The sequence below is a fragment of the Juglans microcarpa x Juglans regia genome, chromosome 7S (genome assembly GCF_004785595.1).
Source record: "Juglans microcarpa x Juglans regia isolate MS1-56 chromosome 7S, Jm3101_v1.0, whole genome shotgun sequence".
In the NCBI taxonomy this organism is placed as follows: Eukaryota; Viridiplantae; Streptophyta; class Magnoliopsida; order Fagales; family Juglandaceae; genus Juglans; species Juglans microcarpa x Juglans regia.
This window is the reverse complement of record NC_054607.1, coordinates 9,121,073-9,143,299: the sequence shown is the minus strand read 5'-3', so window position 1 is coordinate 9,143,299 and position 22,227 is coordinate 9,121,073. Positions and strand designations below refer to the sequence as shown.

The window sequence follows — 22,227 nt, the reverse complement described above, 5'->3', positions numbered from 1 at the left end:
GTAAGAAAAAAGGTTTTCCAAACCCTTTATTCAAAATAAAAATGTTTTAATTGTGGCAACTCTGTACATTTTGCCCATAAATGTACCAAAATCCCAATAAGTTTAAAAGCAAGGTTAATCAGTTAAACATTAATGATAATGATCAAGAGGATCTATTTCGTTTCTTAGAAACAAAATCCTCAATATCATCTGACATTAATGAATTCAATTCAAGTGATTCTGAGTATCACTCAGAAACTGACTATTTTGATTCTCCTAACATTAAGCTTGGTTGTAATAATTCTTGTTGTAAACATTTGGGTAAAACAATCAATATCTTAACCAAAGCTAAAGAATAAGAAAATCTATTGTTAACCTTGATTAGTCAAATTATTAATCCAGAACTCAAAAAAGAATATCTTCATAAGCTCAAGAAGACGACGGTTTGCCAAGAACCTAAAACTTCTAAATGAAAAATTAGTTTTCAAGAAATTTTGGAAAGATTTGAAAAGAAAAAGCCTAAAGAAATTTCTACTATTGATTTACAATGTGAAGTTGCTTTTATTAAAAAAGAAATTGTTGAACTTAAAACTGAGATTAACAGTCACAAATCTGAAAATGATTCTTTTAAACAAGAATTATTATATTTAAAAATTTATAAATAGTTTGATCAAGATATTCCTTCTAATAATGATGAGCAAATAAATGATTTAGATTCAAGTCAAAAGGAATAATATTCATTATATAAAACAATTAAATCAATTTCAAAAGCTCTACTAATCACAGTAAGCTATCTGTGATGAATAAGAGCAAACATATCTAAAGCTGTTAGGGATAAAGATGAAGCATCTTCATCTTCTTTATCAGGTTCTTCCTTTATGGCTTAACCTTTAAATACGTCAGTATCATTGGCAGTGTAATAAGCATAAGTAACCTGAGAGGCAGTAGAGACGCCATTAAGTTTTAAATTAGGTTTAATAGTTTTTACTGAATCTTCCAGAAAATTTCTGAAATTTTGGTCTCTTCTTTCATTGTTATCAGCAATAGATCCGGCAAATGAACTTCTAGTTCCAGTAAAAGAATTCCTTTTTTCGTTATTAACTAAAAGTTGATTAAAACTAATTTTAACAGTACAGTTCAAATATTGCCAAATATAATCAAGGTTAAGTTCATAAAAAATAACCTTGGTAGAAGGAACTTTATGTTCCAAAGTCCATTCATCCAGGAGAGTAATATATTTCCACTGAATCATTTTTGGAACTTGAATATTAGCATCAAGAGTAGAACTCTGAATTAACAAAGTTTTATTTTTTAAAATTTTTAAAATAGCTTTAGAATTTAAATTAGTTTTTAATGTCCGATAATAAATATAGTAGTATAGTACTATATGGTAGTATATATTATAGTTAAATATTATACTATATATATATATATACTAATATATATAAATATATATGTTTAATGGTAGTATAGTATATACTATTCTACTATAGTAGTATATAGTAGTATAGTATATAGTTAAGTATGTAATTATACAGTATACTTATATAGCCATTCGAACCGAGTACTAGCCCTTTCGAACGAACTAGGATCATGGACACAAATAAATCTTCATACTATATTCTGGTAGTATCATGAATTCATGTGCTCGAACAGGGTCGTACATAGTTCGAACAACTAAAGCATCTGTTTGAACATCAAAATTTCTTTTTGATCGTAAATTAGACATATATAGCTTTCGAACTAGAAAATACGCGCTCAAACGTGACTGCTCGATACAAAATGCCTAGTTCGAATGTCGAAATGTTTACATTCGCAAAAACCATCGTTCGAAGCCCCTTCTTCATCGTACGCTACTACTCGCCACCTACTCCGCCGTATATCAACTGTTTTCTACCGTCTAAGAGGTATGGCCCATCTCACTTAGTAGTATAGTGCTTGAAATTTGGATAAAATGACTTGAAAATAGGGTCTGATTCCAAATCCAATTCGAGCCCTTTTTAATATTTTTCGGCCGCCACACACAGCATTTGGTCATAGAAATGATGAGTGAAGTATAGGCTTCACTCTATGTTAATTTGGATTGATTAAAACCAAGGATTCTTGATGAATCCTTAATTTTCAAGTTTGGTTCTGAGTCGACTCAACCATGAATTTCATGGATAATCACGTTCGAATGCAAATTTTCCAAACAGACATTTTAGTCTTCGCATGTGAAACAACACCTTTGAACGTTAAAAATTGAGTTGACGTTCCGTTCGAATAGGTTTGGTTCTTCGTTCGAATAGAAAATTTATGTTGTCCGAAGGTAATAGGATTTATGTTGTTCGAACAATATATTTATCCGTTCAAATTAGTAGTAAACGTTAGAACAAGTTACAATATCACTCGAATGGTTTATAACCATTCGAACATGGATCGATATTATTCGAACGGTATTATTTAACGTTTGGATTAAATATATGGTCGTTCAAATAGAATATTTCCTTTTCGAATGAAGTTGTTTATATTTGAACATCACAGCTATATAATATAATTAGAACTTTATATTTTATTTATATTCGTTGTGTATTTGTTTTATGAAGAGTGTACTAATGGCATACATGGGAAGAAAACGTGGGAGAGAGAGCCAACCTAGCGGTGAAGCTAGTGAGAAGAGGAGGCCGATATTGGTAGAGCAGGAGATCATTATAGAAGACTTTCGCAATTTTGTGTGGGATGGACAGAGCCTCTTTTCTATTATTAGCGATAAGGATGGGGCCCGATTTCTCAGTAGAGGAGTGTGGCCTATCCAGACATAGTCAGTGAGTTTTACCGGGCCTTGGGTCAGATGGAGACTAATGATGAGTCATTCTTGTTCGTTATTTGGGGAGTGAGTATTACTATCTCAGCAGACATTATCGTTGATTTTCTTGGGATCCCACGTGAGCTTGGTGCATACCCTGCACAACAATTGGCTGTAGTGACAAATGGTGAAGATGCCATCAAGGATGAGGCTCCAGCAGATGATGGTCCCACACACAATGAGATTCGTTAGTTAATGCATGACGATTCGGTTCGTCCATATGATGGCAACAAGGTAATCAAACAGGTTGATTGTATCACATTTTTTCAAATGTTGAATTTAATTGTCTCCAATATTATTGATTTGAGGAAACACGAGACTGACTTCAACATCGAGTGAGCTTGATTTATGTTACGGATAGCACGAGGAGAGCTGATTGATTTGCTTTTACACTTCCTCATCCGGATCCGATCTGAGTCAAGATATTCTAGTGGAGGTAGTCTACCATATGCATTAATGATCTTTAATCTCCTAGTCCAATTGGGGGTTAATGTGTTAATGAAAGAGCAAAGGCAACCACAGATCAGACCCCTTAACAACATCACCTTCAGCAAAAGCGATAGCCACTTGCGAAAGGCTTACACTAATGTTCTAGAGCCACAAGATAATGGCCCGGAGCATGATCCAGCCTCTACTGATGCCGGTGTTGATAAATAGGTTGCTGATGTTGATAAATAGGTTGTCGGAGCTACTACCATGGAGATACGATCCTTACTCGAGGGGCGCACTTTTAATCCAGTAGATGGAGAGGATCACTACGTCCATCATGGTTTGACTGCAAGAGATTGAGGGATGCTTTGCTGTCATCTAGGAGTACCTGGATAATCTTATATAGTAGTTTTATTTTTTATTTGACTTTTTCTTTTGTATCGAATGTTATCAATTTAATTACTATATTGTTTTTATTTGTTATATATAGCTAGCTTGTTTCTTGTCAAAAATAAATTTCTTTATTTTACTTTTTTTTTTATAATCAAAGATAATTACTTACCCGTTCATGATAATATAAAAAATACATTGCCTAGAAGGTAATTTTTTTTAATTGCAAATTCTTATTTACCATAATAAAAGTCATTAATTAATTTTTAAATTAATTATATAAAATTTTTAGGAATATATTATATTTTAATTTACCATAAATAATAATAAATCCGTATAGGTAGATTTTTTATCTTTAGAAAATGATAATCAATAAACTCAAAAAATATTTATTTTTAAAGTATTTGAATGCCTTTCAATAAATTTCTCTAACTAAGCTTATTAAGATTGTCTACTTCACCGTTCGAAAGCTCATAATCGAAAGCCTATTATGAGCATTCGAACGGTTTATAACTCTGTTCGAAATTAAAAGTACCGTTTAAACTATATAGCAGCCATCCCGCCAGATTTGTTTATAACTTCGTATCAAAAAATTCGTTCGAATGATTAAATATAGCGCTTGAATGAGTTCTAACTTTCCTTGGACACAATTGTGTATGCATTCCCGCCACGACTATTATTTGAACAGTTATGTCAATATTCGAACATGAATTAAAATATTATTCAAACTTGTATTGGAGAGTTCGAACAGTATAGCAATATCCTCGCCAGATTTATTTATAACTTCCCATCAAAACTTTAGTTCGAATGATTAAATATCTCGTTCAAATAGTTTCAACCTTTCCCCGGCACAATTGTATATACTTTCCCTCCATGACTATTATTCGAACAGTTATGTAACCATTTGAATGATCATTAAAATATTGTTTAGACGTTTTTGTTAGCATTCGAACGGTTTCTTTTAAATGCTATATTTCGCCCCAAAAGTCTAGTTAGAATAGATATTTCTATGTTCGAAAGCATAAAAACCGCTTCCACATTTTGAGACAACATTTAATTTTTGTCCCGTATAAGTAGTTTTAGAAATAAAATTTAATTCGTCTCTATCAGATTTCGTCTCTAAAGGTCAAATCTATTGTAGTGACAAGTTTTAAATAGACAAGTTTTCTTTTGTAAAAAGATGGATTCCACTAAAAAAATTTTTTATATTTTTTTAAGGTAGAGTTTACTTTTATACAAAGATTTGTTTGAGACTTGTTTATTTGAGACATGTAAAAATCATTTCTTCTCATTATATATACCTTCTTTTGAATAAGGCTTGAAGTATTATAAATATATATATATATATTATGAAAAATATTACGGTTATAAAGAAATTTTATAAAATAAACTTATAAATTGACATGCTTTTATATGATAAGTTAAATTTATTTTGTAATAAAATAATTTTATAATCTAATTATAATATAAAGTTATATGAATTTATAAATTTATTTTCGAGAAATGTTTTTGTAACTTAACAATTATATCATTCAAAACAGTCTTAGAGAGACAATTGCAGAATTGTTTTGGGATGCAGATGCAGTACTGGCCAAAGTTGTCGGATTATTTGTGCAGTAGTCTCGAGCAACTAACTTTTGACAGGCTAAATTGTTGCCTGCCATTCTCTGCGTTTGCTGTTTGTCTTGGCAAGATGTATATATATTGTAGAAATAAATCGTGAATCTCGCACTCGATCCAAGAGCTAGCTGAGCTCTTCCACCACATTAATGATTCATTTAATTTATTTATTTATTATTTGACAGTAAAACAAGAGGCGAGAATTTCAGGACTTGATTTCATTCATGATGTTCATCAAAGGTAGACAAAGTTGATGGCATGCATGCATGCATTAGAAGCTGAGTCAAAATTCTAGGACTTAATTTGTACTTCGTGATAATTTTTCAATTTCAATATTTATTTATTGTGACAAAGAAAATGATATATATAAGCTTTAAATGCACATATATTGTACAAGTCTTTTATAAAAATAGATTCTACCATAAAAAAATGTAAAAATCTCTCTTCTTTTTTTGTTTTTTTAATGAGGTCTATAATTTTACAAAAAACTTATGTAAAACTTATACATTTAAGATTGGTATCGATGATTATGCTGATGATCATCTTTTTGAAAGTATATTGGTCGCATAACTTGGATGGGGGCGTTAATGGTGGCCGCGGGAGATTGGTCGGGGCTTTGATAAGAACAATTCTTCTAAAAAATTGGAAGAAAAACGAAAGAAGTATTGACTTCTAAAGTGTAAAGAATAAATTGGGCTCTAAAAAGGGCTTCTAATTTTTTAATTTTTACGTGTGTGTATATATATATGTATGAAAAATACTTTAATCACAATAAAATTATATGGAAAAAAAAATTCAGAAATTAATGTAATTTTATGTGATCCATTAGATCTAATATACAAATTTTCCAAGTATAAGCCTTGGTGTCATGCATGAAGCCACATCATGCATCCCCCGGCCAATTGTATTAACTAATTAACTTAATAATTATATATAAAAAAATATTAAATGGAAAGTAACATATTGAATCACGTTACTTATTTGTATTTAAAATTAGCAATGGTTTAGTCTTTGAGACATGTTTCTCTAAAAGAGAAAAATAAACTTGAGAGAGAGAATATAAACGTGACTAACTTTATAATCTGGTGATATTGTAAAAATAAATGCGTTCACAAAGATATTTGTTGAACATTTTTATTTTTTATTTCTTTAGTGGATGGTATAAAATGAATTCAAAAAATTTTAATACATATTTAATTACAACATCTAACATATTTCAAAATTCAAAATAAGAAAATCATTTAATATATATATTATTATTAAGTAAATATATTAAATTATTCCTGCGAAATGCGTGGCCTTGGACTAGTTAATTTCAAGTTGAAGGACTGGATGGAATCATGTTTCAGTTAGGTATAAGCTCTACCATCTTTGGTTTTATTACATCAGTTCACTTTAATTTTCTCCAAATGATGAACCCCTTTGATCTCACCCATCAATTTTCATTTCTCTTTTCATTTTACCATTCTCAACACTCTCTCTCTCATTCACACACACACACACACACACATATATAATATATAATGAATAACCATATTAAAAGACATCTACACTACATATAATTCACGTGACATAATTTGATTTAGAAGATAAGTTTTAAAATTTGAGTCTTATAAATTAAATTATACGTTGTGGATGGTGTGTGATGTAGAGGCATTAGCATATCTTATAGACTATTAAGTAGCTAGCATCGCGTTTTTTTTTTTTTTGGACATATTTTTGTTCTCAAGACCCATAACGAAAAGAAAATTTTTATTCTTGAGACGATGTGTAGAGTAAGGGTGTAATCAGTACAGTCAAGTTCGGGGAGTTTTTGGACTGGATCGAAAATCTTGGTATACCCTTTTTCTAGACTGAACCGAACCGATTACCCCTATAGACTTGACTAGACCGTTAGCTATCGGTCTAGTCAGTCCAATTCGGTCCGTATGAGCTAAGAATATTTTTTTCCTCTTTACTTTTTTTGACAGATAAATTAATACAAAAGATTATTTAAATTAATAAAATTAAAATTAAGTAAGCTCTTTAATGTGAATTATGTAACTAACTCATTAAAAAATAATTAATTATAATTATATTTATGATGTTAATAGTTACTAACATGATTTATCATATGATATATTAGTTAATTGATAACATATTAACCTTTATATATGGTTAATGAATATTAAATAATTTTATTGTCTATATATTCTTCATGCTTACATGTAACTTAGGTATCTTAAAAAAAAATTATCTAATTAGTTTAATTAAGTGTAGATACAAAAGTATGTATCTATATATAATAATATGATTTATCATATGATATATTAATTAATTGATAGCATATATTATTTAACATTTTATATGGTCAAATGTAATAGATTAAATGAAAATTATATAATTACTGTATAAAATAATATAATATATAATTTTAAAAAAATTATATGTAAACAATTCGGTTGGTTTTGATCCGATCCGGTCCAAAAAAACCACACTCTGGGACTTGATAGAAAATTGAGTTATGCAAGAAGCATGGACCAAAACCAACCAAACTTCATATCGGTCTAGTCCAATCCAGTTGAGTTTTTCGGTCTGGACCGACAAACTTACATCCCTAGTGTAGAGCACTCACTCATAATAAAGTACTTACATAACATAATTTGATTTAGAAGAAAAATTTTAAAATTTGAATCTTACAATTCAAATCTTACAATTTAAATTATATGAATGGTGTACTTTATATCAACTTAAGAATAAAATAACACACACACATGTAATAATTAAAAAACATGTTAGTATTTTTAGTTTGACTATATTTAGTTTCAAAACAATATATAATGTTTGTCATCTAGTTTGGGTTGATAGATAAGGTTTATGCATGAGAAATGATATTTGTAGTTTTAATATAATTAGTGTTTTGCAATTGAATTATAGTTCAATTGGTAATATTTTAACAAGAGGGAGGATGGGATCGTTGGTTCTAATCACTTGAAGATGTTCTTTCTATTAGACGAGCGAGAAGTGAAACAAAATGATACAATATGCTAGAGATTAACATGCGTTCTTAACATGTAACTATGAGATTATGAGGATGTTTGGATATTACGAGAATCCTTAAAAATTTTCATAATTTTATTTTCAAGCATCCCTCAAATACAAAATGATTTTTAATTTCAAAATTTCAACTTTTTTTTATTTAATCATTACCTAATCTATTCAAACATAAAAATCATTACAAATTTCATAAACTTCAAAGCAAAACAAAAAAATCAATATAATTTTTACAAACTTAAAAAAAATATTAAAGAATTATAATAATTTGTTAATTTTATAATATTTTTATTCAGCCTTTTTTCTTTCATTTATCAAAACTCAATAAAATATTCACTCAAACTATTTTATTACTATTCATAAATTATAAGATATTCTAACTATCGAAACATGCATATAATTATACATAATTTTTGAATCTTTTTTAATAATATTGTGAATCTCTTTTATATATTTAAGAATATAAAAAAAATTGTAAGAAAAATAGAGTTGTGCACACCAATAACACGACTCTTCTCATTTATCATTCAACATGACAAAAACTTAAGAGAAATGCTTGGAATTCCGATTTTGAATCCATAGTATTTCTATCGAGATTTTTTTTTTTTTTTTTAATTTAGTGATGAATTAAATATTTTTTTAATGACATTATAAATTTATTTTTAAAAATTTAAGAATATAAGAAAAAAAAAATTAACCTAATCGGAACCATCCTCATGCTATACCCTCGGTTGGTACGCCACAACTCGAAAGTTAATGCATTAATTAAGCTAACGTCCCTAAAACAATTCATTCACTCCCCGGCTCGGTCCCCCAGCAACCTGAAAGAGGCCTCATTCAATATTGCATGCATCCCATCCACGAAATTTAGCTGCACTCATTCAATACCAAAATCAACACCCACACACGCGTGTACATATAATAAATTAGTCAAATAATTATGAAAAATGCTAGATGCCCCGCTGGACGCTCACGCTGGGAGCTCCTGTTGGGCTGGCTCTACTATTTTTTTATGTGTATTTTTTTAAATTTTTTTATATAAATTTTTTTTATAATTTTAAATATTTTTAAAAATAAAATAAAAATTATAATATTATTAAAAAATACTTTCTTAATTATGAAGTAAAATAAAAAATTAGTTCGTAATTAAAGAAATATTTTTTAATAATTTCTTTTACTTTCTGATTAAAAAAGTATTTTTTAATAATATTTTAAATTTATTTTATTTTTTAAAAATATTTAAAAATGTAAAAAAAAATCTATATAAAAAATAATTTTAAAAAATACACATAAAAAAAATACATGCTAAGCCCCAGCGGGGGCTGTAGCATGACCCAATATCTATTGTTGCTGCACCTCATTTAACCTAGCTATGTATCTTGTAGCTAGCTAGCTTAAGCTACCTGCATTCATTTGATCTTTTTAATGCATTAATTGGGCTTTAATGTTGCATATATTAATTGAAAGGAAAATACTATAAAAGTAATGTTAGGATATGTTTCAACCCCATAAACTTTGTGTAATTCTTTTTTTAAAAACTAGACTACATCATGAGAAAGTGAATTTGAAATAACTAAGCATTAATTTTTTATTTTTTATTTTTTATTTTTCATATAGTTTGAATTGTTGCAAGGGCAATACTTATGAATTAAAGTGAAAATTTTATATTTTTAATTTGAAATTGAAGTTAATTGTAGAGTAGTTGTGGTTTCGTGAGGTAGTTTGGATATTTAGAATATATCAGTACATTTATTAATAATAATGAAATGATTTGATTTAAGATATTTTATTAGATTTTAAAAAAGAAAAAAAAAAAAATTGAATAAAAATATTATAAAATTTAAAAACGCTTCTAATATAATTTATTAATATTATTTTTGTTTTGAAATTTGAAAAGTAGTATTATTTTTGGTGTTTTGTTTAAAAATTTAGAAAAATTGGATTTGATGAAAAAGTTAAAAATTAAAAATTAAATAATATTTTATATTTAAAGGATGATTAAGAAAAAAATATACGAGAATATCTTAAAATTAATACTTGGAGAAGAGTGTTGCCAAACGGACCCATATATCATTTGGACGTGATTCTCTTAAATTCGCGCTCGGGGTCTTTTTCTCGATATGCAATCATTGGTTCGCAGGAAAATACTACAATTTATGCGTGTCAGCTCTCCCGATTAACCAAAGATTCTTGGAAAATATGAAAGACAGATACTGATTAAACATCCAGTGTGGTAGATGGTAAAACTTTAAGAATAGAGTTGATTGTCATTCATAGTACATAAACTTTAACATAATAAAATTTTATGTATAATCATTTTTTCATATTTTTTGTAGACTTCAATAATATGATTGATTGCGTCATTTTTTTTTAATATAAAATAATTATTTTGGCCAATCACTTTAGTTAAATATATAAAAAGTACATAAAAATAATTGTATAAAACAGCACTCGTAAGATAAAGTGACTATAAATAGTTTCAAGACCCACCTCTGGCATCTTCACCAATGGTATCATCTTCCCCCTTTTCAACGTTCTGATACTTGTACAGACAAGAGCACAGCAAATAGTAACCAAAGTTGAGCACTCCCACCACAACTAAAGCCCAATATACATTATCAACCCTTCCACCATTCAAATTATCTGGTAGCCATCCAGTTACCCTCCGAACAAGATCAATCAGTGCAGTGCTCAGATAGAAAGAAATCGCAATGATCAATGAAATCATCGCAGTTGATGTAGTTTTCAGGGACTTGGGGAATTCTTGATAATACAATGCAACTTGTCCTGGAAAATGAAATGCCTCTCCAATGCCAACCAAAGCTAGTTGTGGAAACAACCAAAAGGCGGACATGGGCACTATGGAACCGGGGCGGTCTTGGAGGTTGTGGGCTTGGGCTATTTGGAGTCGTTTCCATTCCATCAGTGCTGACATGGCCATGCTTAGAATGTTTAGTACGTGGCCTAACCCTATTCGTTGGAGGGGTGTCGGAGACGAATGAGTCAACTTCTGCCACATAGGACATAAGAAACGATCGATAATGGTGAGAGAGATGGACGTAGAGATTAGGACCACGACTAGGATAGACCCAGCTGGGATTTGGAAGTGAGGCCCAATGTGACGGTCCATGAGTAAAGCTTGGAGGACTGTCAAACTGGCCTGGATTCCTATTGTAGTACCTAAGAAAATACTGCTTGACCATAATGGGAATATTCTTATCAGGGTTTTGAGAGCTTCTACTTGTTGCATTGTGCATATCCTCCAAGGTTTTGCAATTGAACCATCCGATTCATGAATATCTCCTTCTGTTTTAAATGCTGCACGGTTGAGAAACCTGCATCACAAGTAGTGTGTGTGTGTGTAGCTTTGAATTAGTAATGAAACTTCTGAAGTCAAATGGCCTCCCTCCACATGCTTGAGTAGATCATCTCATTAGTAATGAAATATTAATGGTCTTGATTATGTTCCTAAGCTTATATGTTTATAGTTGATTTGATGACATTGTGATATCCTATACTGAGTGATAAGGCTAGAAGAAGTTCTTATTCTTTATAATGGTTCTAATGGGTTTTCAATTGTATTAGTGATTAGTCTTTTTGGAATATAGGTTTAGATGTGGGTTGGGCCTCCATTGGAGCGTAACATAACCTCAGTTATAATTAAGCTGAAATTAACCAAAAAAGAAAAAATCAAACACAAACTTCCATCACTTCCATTCTGTAGTCCACTTCAACAACCACCACTAACAACTTTTATATATATATATATATATATATATATATATACATCCACCACTAACAACTTATATATATATATATATATATATATATATTGTAGGGGTACAATCACCACCAGCAGTTTGTGATGTTGATGACCAATGTCATAGATAAGATGTTCGAGTAGTGTTCCACCGAGGCATGAGCCTGCAGGTGTGGATAAGGGGAGGGAAGAAATGTTGATGTGGAACAGTGCTATGTTAATCATGAAAAGCATGGAAACCAATTTAAGTCTCTTATATATGTTGGAGAAGTGGGAAAGCATCATGCATGCACTTGTCATCAATCCAAAAAGACTTAAAAACACTAAATAATCAAGTAATTTTGGGAACTCAAAAGAAATCATTTGTCACTTTGAATATTACACCACTAATTCCATATGCAAAAATAATAACCAATATATTTCTCTTAATCAACAATACTAGTAGTACTACTCCCCCCCCATCCTGAATTTTTTATCCTGTGTCTCATTAGTAATGCTGGTACTATTAATGAAATTATATTTAAAATGTGTCATATTAGCGGCCAGTAAGATCAGAGATGAAGAATTCAATGTAGAAAAATCATGGGTTTTTTAATAAAATATTTGTTAGTTTTCATATTTTTTTTCATGATCCATTCGGAATTAAAAACGGTATTAGAAAATAAAAATTCTTCTCATCAGCCACTAGTTACTACCCCAAACCCCACACCCTATGAAAAACTATAGGTGTGGGGTGTGTGAGTGAATAATGACTGATGCATAACATTTCTTATTTGAAAAACCCTACATATATATTAAAGATTTTATACGAAAAATATGGGTTTAATTCTTTAAATTTTTTGTGCATTATGAGGTTATTTCTATTTAATTTTTTGGATGGTGGCAATAAGAAGGGATTTTTTAAAGTGTTTTTCAAGGGAAGGGAGTTGGGCATAGAGTATTTTTTTTTTTCTAAATTTTATCAAAGGGAGAGGAAAATTTTTAGAAATTTCCAAAGCTTTGGGAACCAGATGTACGTATAGATGAAGGGTGGGTCTACATAATGGTACACATCATGGCCTATCGAGCAGTTCCATACTATTTTTGGACATTGTAGCATGCGCAATTAATTACAAGCAATTTGCTAGGATGTCTTTAAAGGGCTGGTAAAAACAAATGATTTCTAACCCTTTTACTTCACCCTCTAAAGGGTCTAGGGATGATCAGGTCGAGATGATTTTTTTATTTGGACGTGATCATAATAATATATGTTATCCGTTCAAAATCGGATAAAACAAGGCGGGGAAGCCACATCAGTTCTATCAAATCTAGTTTGATTCATAATTTAGATCTGATCCTTACATCTATCAAAAACATGTTTTGTTATTTATTTTTTCCATTTTCAAAGCTAAAGAATGGTTTCTAACATGTAAATTAAGATGATTTGAAGGCAAAAAAAAAAAAAAAAAAAAAACAAAGAATCATGCAGTTTTATTAACTCATCACTTCCTACCTGAAGCTTTTATTGGGGGTTGTAACTATTTCTGTGATTGATCCATCTTTTCCATAGTAGTAATCCTCGATTTTGGGGGAGAGCCTCACTTTCCTTTTCCGAATAGTGGCAACAATAACCTGAACCAAACCTATGAATGGGCTCCCTTGAGGTGGATCATGAGTGTAGAATCGATTTCCCAAAAGCAAAAAGGCCAAGCCAATGAAGTTAGTGATGGCACTGAGTCCAAACCCCAATCTCCAACTCACATTATCCTCAATGTACACAATGGCCGTGTTGCTTATTGCTGAAGCAGTGTAAAAAGCAAAGAAATACCAGTTGAAGAAAATCCCTTGATCCTTTGGCTTATCATATTGGTTTGCTCCCATTGTTGCTAGGGTAAAACGTGTGCCTCCAACCCCTATACATGCCAGTGCTAAACCTGTGTATAGCACTGTATATTGGACTTTAGAGGGTGGTGCACTGCAGAAGCTGAAGCTTGATCCATTTTCACATTTCTGAGGTCTCAAGGAGTCGAGAGTTGCTGTTAAAGCTAAAAGAATTATGCCCTGCAATGGTAAAAATGGTTTTGGATCAGACAAAACTCTTGACTTGTGTTGAGAATGTGAGGGAGAGTTATGCCCTGCAAGAATCCTGTTGGGGAATGTATATAATACTGCCTTCTATGACAGCTCTAAAAAACATTTGGAGGATACAATATCGAATGCCGTAAAAGACTTGAATGTGTATTCCTTACTAATATCAAGTGGATTGACTACTTAGGATGTGACAAGTGATGAGGGGGAGATTGTTGGGGAATGTCCACAATATCACTATCACGACCCTTCTAAAAATACGTCTATATATAGAGTGTGATGTCGAATTTCAAAACAGATTTTAAATAGTCTTAGTTTTAGGTGAATTTGCCAATTCACTATCTAACATATCATATGAAAGAACAAACATACATATATATATATATATATATATGTATGTATGTATATCAGAAATTCAAGGTATGTATAACTTTCAATTACTGTCTCAACTCCTCTGAACTTTTGGTATGAAATAAAAACTAAGTTCTGAGTTTTAAATGGGGTATTAAATTAAGAGCAGTTGTGATCTGTGGGTGAAAGTAGCCCTCGTGTTTTGGCTCCGCAGATGGGCTGAGAGAGAGAGAGAGAGAGAGGGAGAGAGAGAGAGAGTATTACCAGCAAAGAGATGCAGGCTGAGATTGAGGCAACGAAGAAAGAACCGAAAAAAGAGTCGGCAATAATGGCTCCAACGACAGGAAACAGATTGATGCAGCCATTGACAATGTTTGATATCTGAGCAGCATTTATGCTTTTCACATTAAATTCCTGAATGAGATACACAATCAAGTTTGCCTGCCATCCTCCAGATGCCAGCGTCAACCCCACAAAAGCCCCTGCTTAATCAAGACACAAACAATAAACACATATATACTGGTCCAAAACATTGTGTCTGTCTGTATGAGAGAGAGAGAGAGAGAGAGAGAGAGAGAGAGATGCGTACCGGCGATGAAGGGGAAGGTGATCCATCCACCTCTTTTGCTACCGGAGTTTGGTGTGTGGAATTCTGATCTGCCATCCATATTAGTGCAGGCCAGTCAACTGTATTTCTTCTAGTGGATGTCCTTTCTATAAAAATGCTACATTTTAAATGCTAAGCAAAGTACATATATAATGTTCTATCCTTAATTCCTTCATTCTCAGAGATAGAATATATGCCAATATCCAGATGGCAGCGTCAACCCCACAAAAACCCCTGCTTAATCAAGACACAAACAATAAACACACACACACACACACACACATATATATATATGTATGTATGTATGTATATAAAATTATGTACACTTGAATTGTAGGTTAATGCATGCATGTTGAAGTCTACCTACTAATCATGATTGTTCCCACCCAACTTAGCATGCGAAGAATGGCACCAAAATTTGCCAATGCAGGCTCATTATCTCTTTGCTCATTATCTAGGTCATTAATTAAACCACACGATTTTGGATTGTATTGGCAGCTCATGAATGGCCAAAATCATGATAATAACAGCTGCAAAGTCATGACCATGTCAGAACCGAAGAGACCAAATTAAGATGCCAGTCAACAAATGATTTTTCTATCCATTTGTCCTAAAGATTCTTACTCTAGGTGAAACCTTAGGGGTTGGCGCAAATGGTAAGAGTCTTTAGTCTTGGTAATATGCTCCTTCCAGATCTAGGATCAAACCTTTGGATGTAAAAAATCTCTAGGGACTATCGAATTAGGAGAATGTCCATTTAAATTACCCAATGTGCACGTGTGGAAACTTCATATCCAAGGCTTGTGCACCCCTAGTAATCAAGACATTTTTTTCTAGACCTCCAGTGCTAATAAAAAATGAACGTTATTTCAGGTTGTTGTAGCATAATCTTGATTGTTAGATTGGGATCTAAGCATAAATTACTAAAGAATAATAGTATGGGGGTGAGGTTGATAACTTTGGTAGCTTGGAGTACAAATTCGAAAAAATAATTAAAAGCTTAGGGTGTGGAATATAATAAGTGTTACAGTACTCATAAAGAGATTTCATAGAAGTAGACTCACAAAAAAATCATAAATTCGTATTTAGGGAGTACCTAATAAATACCCAGTACCATTATATATAGCTTCCAAATCTATTATTTAATTTCATGACTTTCCCACTTATTCAATATATGATATTGCAAATCCAAGATATTCAAATCTAAGTCCATATCTTGTAGAATATGTCATTTTCTGATCTATTGCTAGACCAATGCACACTTTCTATAGCATCAAAGTTTTATAGAATGTGGCGCAGACTTGCACTCCACCTTGTGTTATGCACAGAGTCCCTCCTTTTGCACCCTAGTTGATATTTAATAGGTCTATTTATATATATATAAATGCAAGTTCTGAAACCAGCTTTCAACCTTTTAGGCAAGAAAGTTCACTGTATCTTTCTCTTTACTTCAGTTACACTTTTTAGAAGGTAAAAGGTATTGGAAATTGGCTCAAATTCTTTTCTTTTCTTTTTTTTTTTTTTTGGTCAAAAACAATTATTTGGTATTTTTTTAATAAACAACATAAAGGATTGAATTGCAACCTATAGATAAACATTGCTTTGAAGCAATGCATGAGGGATTATTTAAATATATATGTTCCTAGCTAATTGCTCGTTTGGATTTAGAGTGTTTCATCTTATCTCGTCCAATCTCATCATTATAATTTTTTTAAATTTTCACATAAAATATAATAAACAATTCAACTTTTTCAAATTCCAAACAATAATAAGATTAAAAAATAATATTCTAACAATATTTTATTCAACTTTTAACTTTCATCTAAAACCATCTGATTTCATCTCACTATCCAAAGCTCTAGAACTTGAAATTACATGTATCTTCTAGCCTATATCAGTCTTTTTTAAGGACTTGATCGAAATTGGAATACACAATGTCTATTAATTTGTTTATTTATTTCTCCCATCAAGGAATAAGAATAATTCAGTTTGAAACTCTAATATCAATTTATTTCTTCTTTTCCTTTTTTTGGAACCTTATATATATATATATATATATATATATATATATTTATCAAAACTGATAAATAATAATAATAAGAATATTATCAAAACTGATAATGATATGAATTTCAGTTCATGCTTTGCAATAATATGTCATGATCAGTATCTACTTCATGGACCAGGAAGCACTACCGCTAATTATACTGTGCATGCAGAATGCCACTACATACCAATTTTGACTCTGCTAGCTCCAATATCATCTCTTCAAAATGCAATCATAAACATAGCTCCATGCTTGTTCCCTCCCATAAATAATAATACATATACCAATATCCCAAAAAAAAAAACTCAAAAATCAAGAAGTGTTTTTGGAATGTTTGGAAAAAGTTTCAATCTCATTTCATCTCATCTTATTTTCAAATATCATTTAAATACAATAATTTCAAATTAATTATTACAACTTTTCAAACTTTTAAATAAAAATTAATTTAATTGTTTTAAAATTTCAAAATAAAAATAATATTAAAAATAATATTTTAATAATATTTTTTATTCAATTTTCTCTCTTTTATTTTTCAATATATAAAAAATATTTAACTTAACTTATCTTATTATTATTCATAAATAAGTTTACTATTATTTACAAAATTTTTAACTCACCTTATTTTTCACACTATCTAATTGTGAAAGGTGGGGGAAAAGATGAGCTTAATTGAAAAGTGGAGATCAAGAGCTCTATATTGTTCCTACCTACTAGCTAGTCCAAGATCAAAGTACTCACAAGATAATTACGAAACTTAGTTTAAAACGTCGTTTCAAAATGATATAGACGCAATTATTTTATAATTTTTACGCAAATTTTTAATAAAATATTATTATAAAGTAACTTTCTAATTCCCCCCTCCCAAAAAGAAAAAAAATAAAAGAACTTTTAAGACTGCCTATCATTAGCAAAAATGCATACTTCACGTACAGTTGTATAAATTAACGAGTCTTAGGTTCGTAAACAAATCTCACCAAAATAAAGTTTATAAACTGATTAATTTAGCTTGTTGTGATATATTACATTCTAAAATTTTTTTTTTATTTTTTATTTTTACTATAAATAAGATATAGCTTATCACATCTAAATAGTAGTTTTTGTAAGCTTAAGAATTTTTATATTTTGAGTTTTTTTTAACGTTTTCAAGCTTTATTTTATTGTTTCGAATTTTTTATTTATTGGTTTTTCAGTTTTTAAAAATTATATTTGACAAACATGAATGAGACATGTCGAATATTCAGTTTTTATTTATTGGTTTACTAGCGAAAATCTTGTCGAATTGATTAATTTGATATATTATACAACTACTTTACATTTAGTTCTCAATATTATAGTGCCCACTATATATTATATATATATATATACTAGTAATACACACTCACTAGTAATAGAGCAACGTCCAAGAGACGTTTGCCTAGTTTAGATTTTTTACAAAAATTATATGATTTTTTACAAAAATAAAAAATAATTAATAAATTATTTAACAAATTTTAACAAATATCTTTGAATAATGATATGGTAGTAAAGTATAATAATTACATGTTTGGATAGATTAGAAAACAAAAGGATAATTAGTTCAAAATTCGACATAGTCTAATACAAATTTTACAAATAGATCACTTTGCTAAATTTGTTTAATACAAGTTTAACAAAATGATTAGTTCAAGTCTAGCTGGTTTGTTTGTGTCAGACCATGCAATGCATGACATCTCTTTATGATCATTGTGTAAATTAAGTCGTGGAAGATGCTTATATATTGTGATCAAGCAACGCGTCACAAGTACATATTAATTTGAAAATTAGGTACCTAGAATTCATTTTTTAAATCATGTTACATCCCTTACATTTCAATCTTTTTATCATAATATTAGCTAGTTTATCATTGTATTACAAAAAGATTAATAGTTTGACTTTAATTCATAGACAACACTACAATAATTCTAACAGTTGATTTTTGAGATCTCCTGAATGAGATTTCTGCATTGTTCTTCTCAGGGCGGGTGTGGAGGACGTAGGGTTGCAAGCAGAACAGCTGTTGTGTATATCTCCAACTGTCTAACTGCTGTCTACGGTAGCCCAAACTTTGCCGGTACCATTTCTCCTTGCTCAGTTGACCGAAGGATACCCTGCAAATTCAATATGCCATCTCAAAGGCTAGGTCATAGTCAATATAAATCCATGGATGACATAAGTTCAATTCCATAAATTTTTTCTATGATATTGATAACCATTGGGCATAAGGTTATGAACTTTTGAGTCAGATTAAGCACTGAATTTGAAGCAAAACTTGCAAATGAAACTCAATGCAAAAAATCACCAAAAAAGAAAAAACAAAATCAAAGTGGTAGAAGTTCTCATTCAAGTACATCAAAAGTTTTGGGAGCTTTACAATTACTTTCAGTTGTTGTTAGTTAATAATAGTTTATAGGAATTAAAATCCAAATAGCAAAAACCATGAAATTTATATAAGCTTCAGTTTATACAATTGAATGACATAGAACACTTCCGGGAATAAAATGTTTTTAAGATGGAAATAAAAGAATATGAAGAAACCAAGTGGACTGGACTATCATGGTTTTATATTTCACAATATGACCTAGATATTTTAATTTGATTGGAGCATCTGAAGCCAAGATATACACCACTTTTCATTGGAGAAAATGGGATGCAGAAAATTATTTTAAGTATCAAGATCTAAATTTAATAGATCACTCACCATTACAGAGCCAGGTGGTTGGGATTGGTTGGGTTTTGTAAAGTTCCCAAGCAGCAATCATATATTTCCCTTTCTTTCTTTTTACTAAAGCATTTTTATTTCCATCATGATTAAACACCCAACTTCATGTTCTCACAACAGAAACAAGACAAGACCCTAGCAATGGTACAAATAAATGAATATATGAGGTCCAGTACAAGATAATATAAAATAATAACATAAAGCTCAAATTGATGAGGCATTGTAAACTCATACCCTCATTTTTTCTTGCAGCTTTTTAGTGTCAAATTGTTCCCCTTCTGTAAATATGTCCAGTGAAGCCATTGATGCCATCGCAAGCTGACCTATGTATTCCTCAAAAAGCTCACTGCCAAAAAGCATCGCAAAGATAGCTGCAGGATCGATAATTGCTTCACTACAATATTAGGGAATCATGCGATGTATCAGAAAAGAATCTTCAAATCAAATTTGACAACAATTTTATTCCATTCTGCCTACATATAGTACAAGAAGACACACACAACATCACTCTCAAAATACATCTATTGATAAATTAAGAACAAAAAGCTAACATCGAGATTCCTAATTTCCCAAAATTGTCATATGCTTCTCGTTGGGCTGGATCACTCAATACTTGGTAAGCTTCACCCAAAACCTGAATCCAAATGAATGAAAGAAATATACACATATAAATATTTTCAATGGTTTGGAATCACATGAGAGTAGATGAAACATGGGAATTAGCACTGTTCCTCAAAATTTTCAGAATGCAAAAATATCATTCCTAATGTTCTTAGTAGATTAGTGGCCAGTGATTATTTCCATGTTGAATATGCATGTAGAAGGGAGGGCTCTGGTCACAATTAGAAAAAAAAGGATAGGCTCAATTATATAGAAATAATAATAATAATGATATTAAATTCCCTATAAATAAATGAAGAAATTTGAGAGTGACAGCCAAATGGATCAAAAAATACATATTGGACTTGGGAAGAAAACACAACTTACTTTAAGCATTTGTAGTAGAATACAATATTCAATAAGCAAGAAGGAAAATCTTACCTGAAAATTTTGTGCCGCAAGAGGATCATTTGGGTTTTTATCTGGATGCACTTGTCATTGTTTGGTCGTGCCTGCAAGCAAGAAATAAAGATGATCCATGAAAGCAAAGAATTCGTTCATTCTTAGCTAGTGGTCTTCAACATTACAAAGCATGTCAGGAGTCGATTACGCTAGACATGAATGAAAGAATGCATATTAAAGCTTGTGCTCGCATGATCTTTCGGACAAATAAAACTTAAACGGCATCATTTACATTCACAGTTTTGGCCAACCTGATGAAAGATTCTTTAGCAATTAATCAAATATATAGCAGACGTATATTTGATGAATAAGTAATCAGAAAGCTGGCAAATAAAAACACGATAGAAAGAAGAAAACAAAGAGCCAAAAAAAAAAAAAACACAGAGGGAGTGGGGAAGACGGTAGCAGGGAGGTGAACTCTTTGCTACAAAAGAAGTCAAATGTTAATAGATTCATTGTTCGACCAGGGAAGTTTTAGCTAGAACACCATAAGAAAATGGCAATAAAATCTGAGGCATGCCCTAAAAATTAAGGTGAGCCCAGCCCCTCTTAAACATTGTTGTTTTAGCCAAAGGGTGAAAACCCTATCTTATTTCATCTCTCACCTCCTGCGCCGCACCCCCAGCCTCTCTCTCCCTTTTCTTCTTCCTGCTGCAGAGAACCCTGCATGCCGTCCACCACCTCGCGCCGCTGCCGCCGCACCTCACCTTGGCACCCCCACCCCACCTCATCCTCTTCCATCTCCCGGCAGGTCTCTCTCTTTCTCTCGGGTTCACCCTGGAGGAATCCAGAGCCGTCGCAGCTAGCCCACGCCGACGGCATCACCAGCTTCCCTCACCAGCCTCATCCCTTTCCCCAAGCCACCGTCCCTGCAAACATAGAAGGGCTTGGTCTCATCTTCTTGTAATAACAACTGGTGCTTCCACATTCAATAATAAGGACTTGAGACTCCTCATCTTCTTCGATATTTTTCTCACCTGTTCTGGTTCAAGCTCCAGATCTAGCTCTAGTTCCAAAATGATGTCTAGAGAGATGGAATGGAAGAAGATGAAGACTCTGAAAAAACAGAAGCAAAATCATTCCTTTTCCCATAAATTTAAATGATGCACTGTCACTTCTGACTCCATTGACATTAATCGAAAAAAAAACAGTCAAAAGATATTTACATCCTCACAAAAACGGATACAAAGAAATAAATAAAAAGGATAAAAAAGACACAATATAACGCACATAACTTTTACACGGACGGACAAAAATTTACTGTTTATTACCGTAGCGGCTCGATAGGCGCTTATATAAT

At 31.3% G+C, this 22,227-nt stretch overlaps 2 protein-coding genes across 4 annotated transcripts; both read right to left on the bottom strand.

Annotated features, from left to right (window-relative positions):
• Window positions 1-10,695: 10,695 nt before the first annotated feature.
• On the bottom strand, window positions 10,696-15,281 carry LOC121240714 (protein NRT1/ PTR FAMILY 2.7-like). Its single transcript, XM_041138222.1, has 4 exons — window positions 15,064-15,281; window positions 14,739-14,956; window positions 13,549-14,096; window positions 10,696-11,631 (listed from the first exon to the last, which is right to left on the bottom strand). The coding sequence occupies exons 1-4, from the start codon at window positions 15,140-15,142 to the stop codon at window positions 10,776-10,778; spliced, it is 1,701 nt and encodes a 566-aa protein (XP_040994156.1). The 5' UTR covers window positions 15,143-15,281; the 3' UTR covers window positions 10,696-10,775.
• Window positions 15,282-19,009: 3,728 nt separating this feature from the next.
• On the bottom strand, window positions 19,010-20,921 carry LOC121240713 (chaperone protein dnaJ 10-like). 3 transcript variants are annotated; one of them, XR_005935594.1, is made up of 4 exons: window positions 20,907-20,921; window positions 20,417-20,499; window positions 20,100-20,259; window positions 19,010-19,254 (listed from the first exon to the last, which is right to left on the bottom strand). XR_005935594.1 is itself a non-coding variant. In XM_041138220.1 (3 exons), exons 1-3 carry the CDS (start codon window positions 20,530-20,532, stop codon window positions 19,195-19,197), a joined length of 336 nt encoding a protein of 111 aa, XP_040994154.1. In that variant the 5' UTR covers window positions 20,533-20,711; the 3' UTR covers window positions 19,010-19,194. The 3 variants fall into 3 exon arrangements, 2 of the variants coding, with proteins under 2 accessions (XP_040994154.1, XP_040994155.1); XM_041138220.1 differs by lacking the exon at window positions 20,907-20,921 and having other exon boundaries at window positions 20,417-20,711; XM_041138221.1 differs by lacking the exon at window positions 20,907-20,921 and having other exon boundaries at window positions 20,343-20,490.
• Window positions 20,922-22,227: the final 1,306 nt, after the last annotated feature.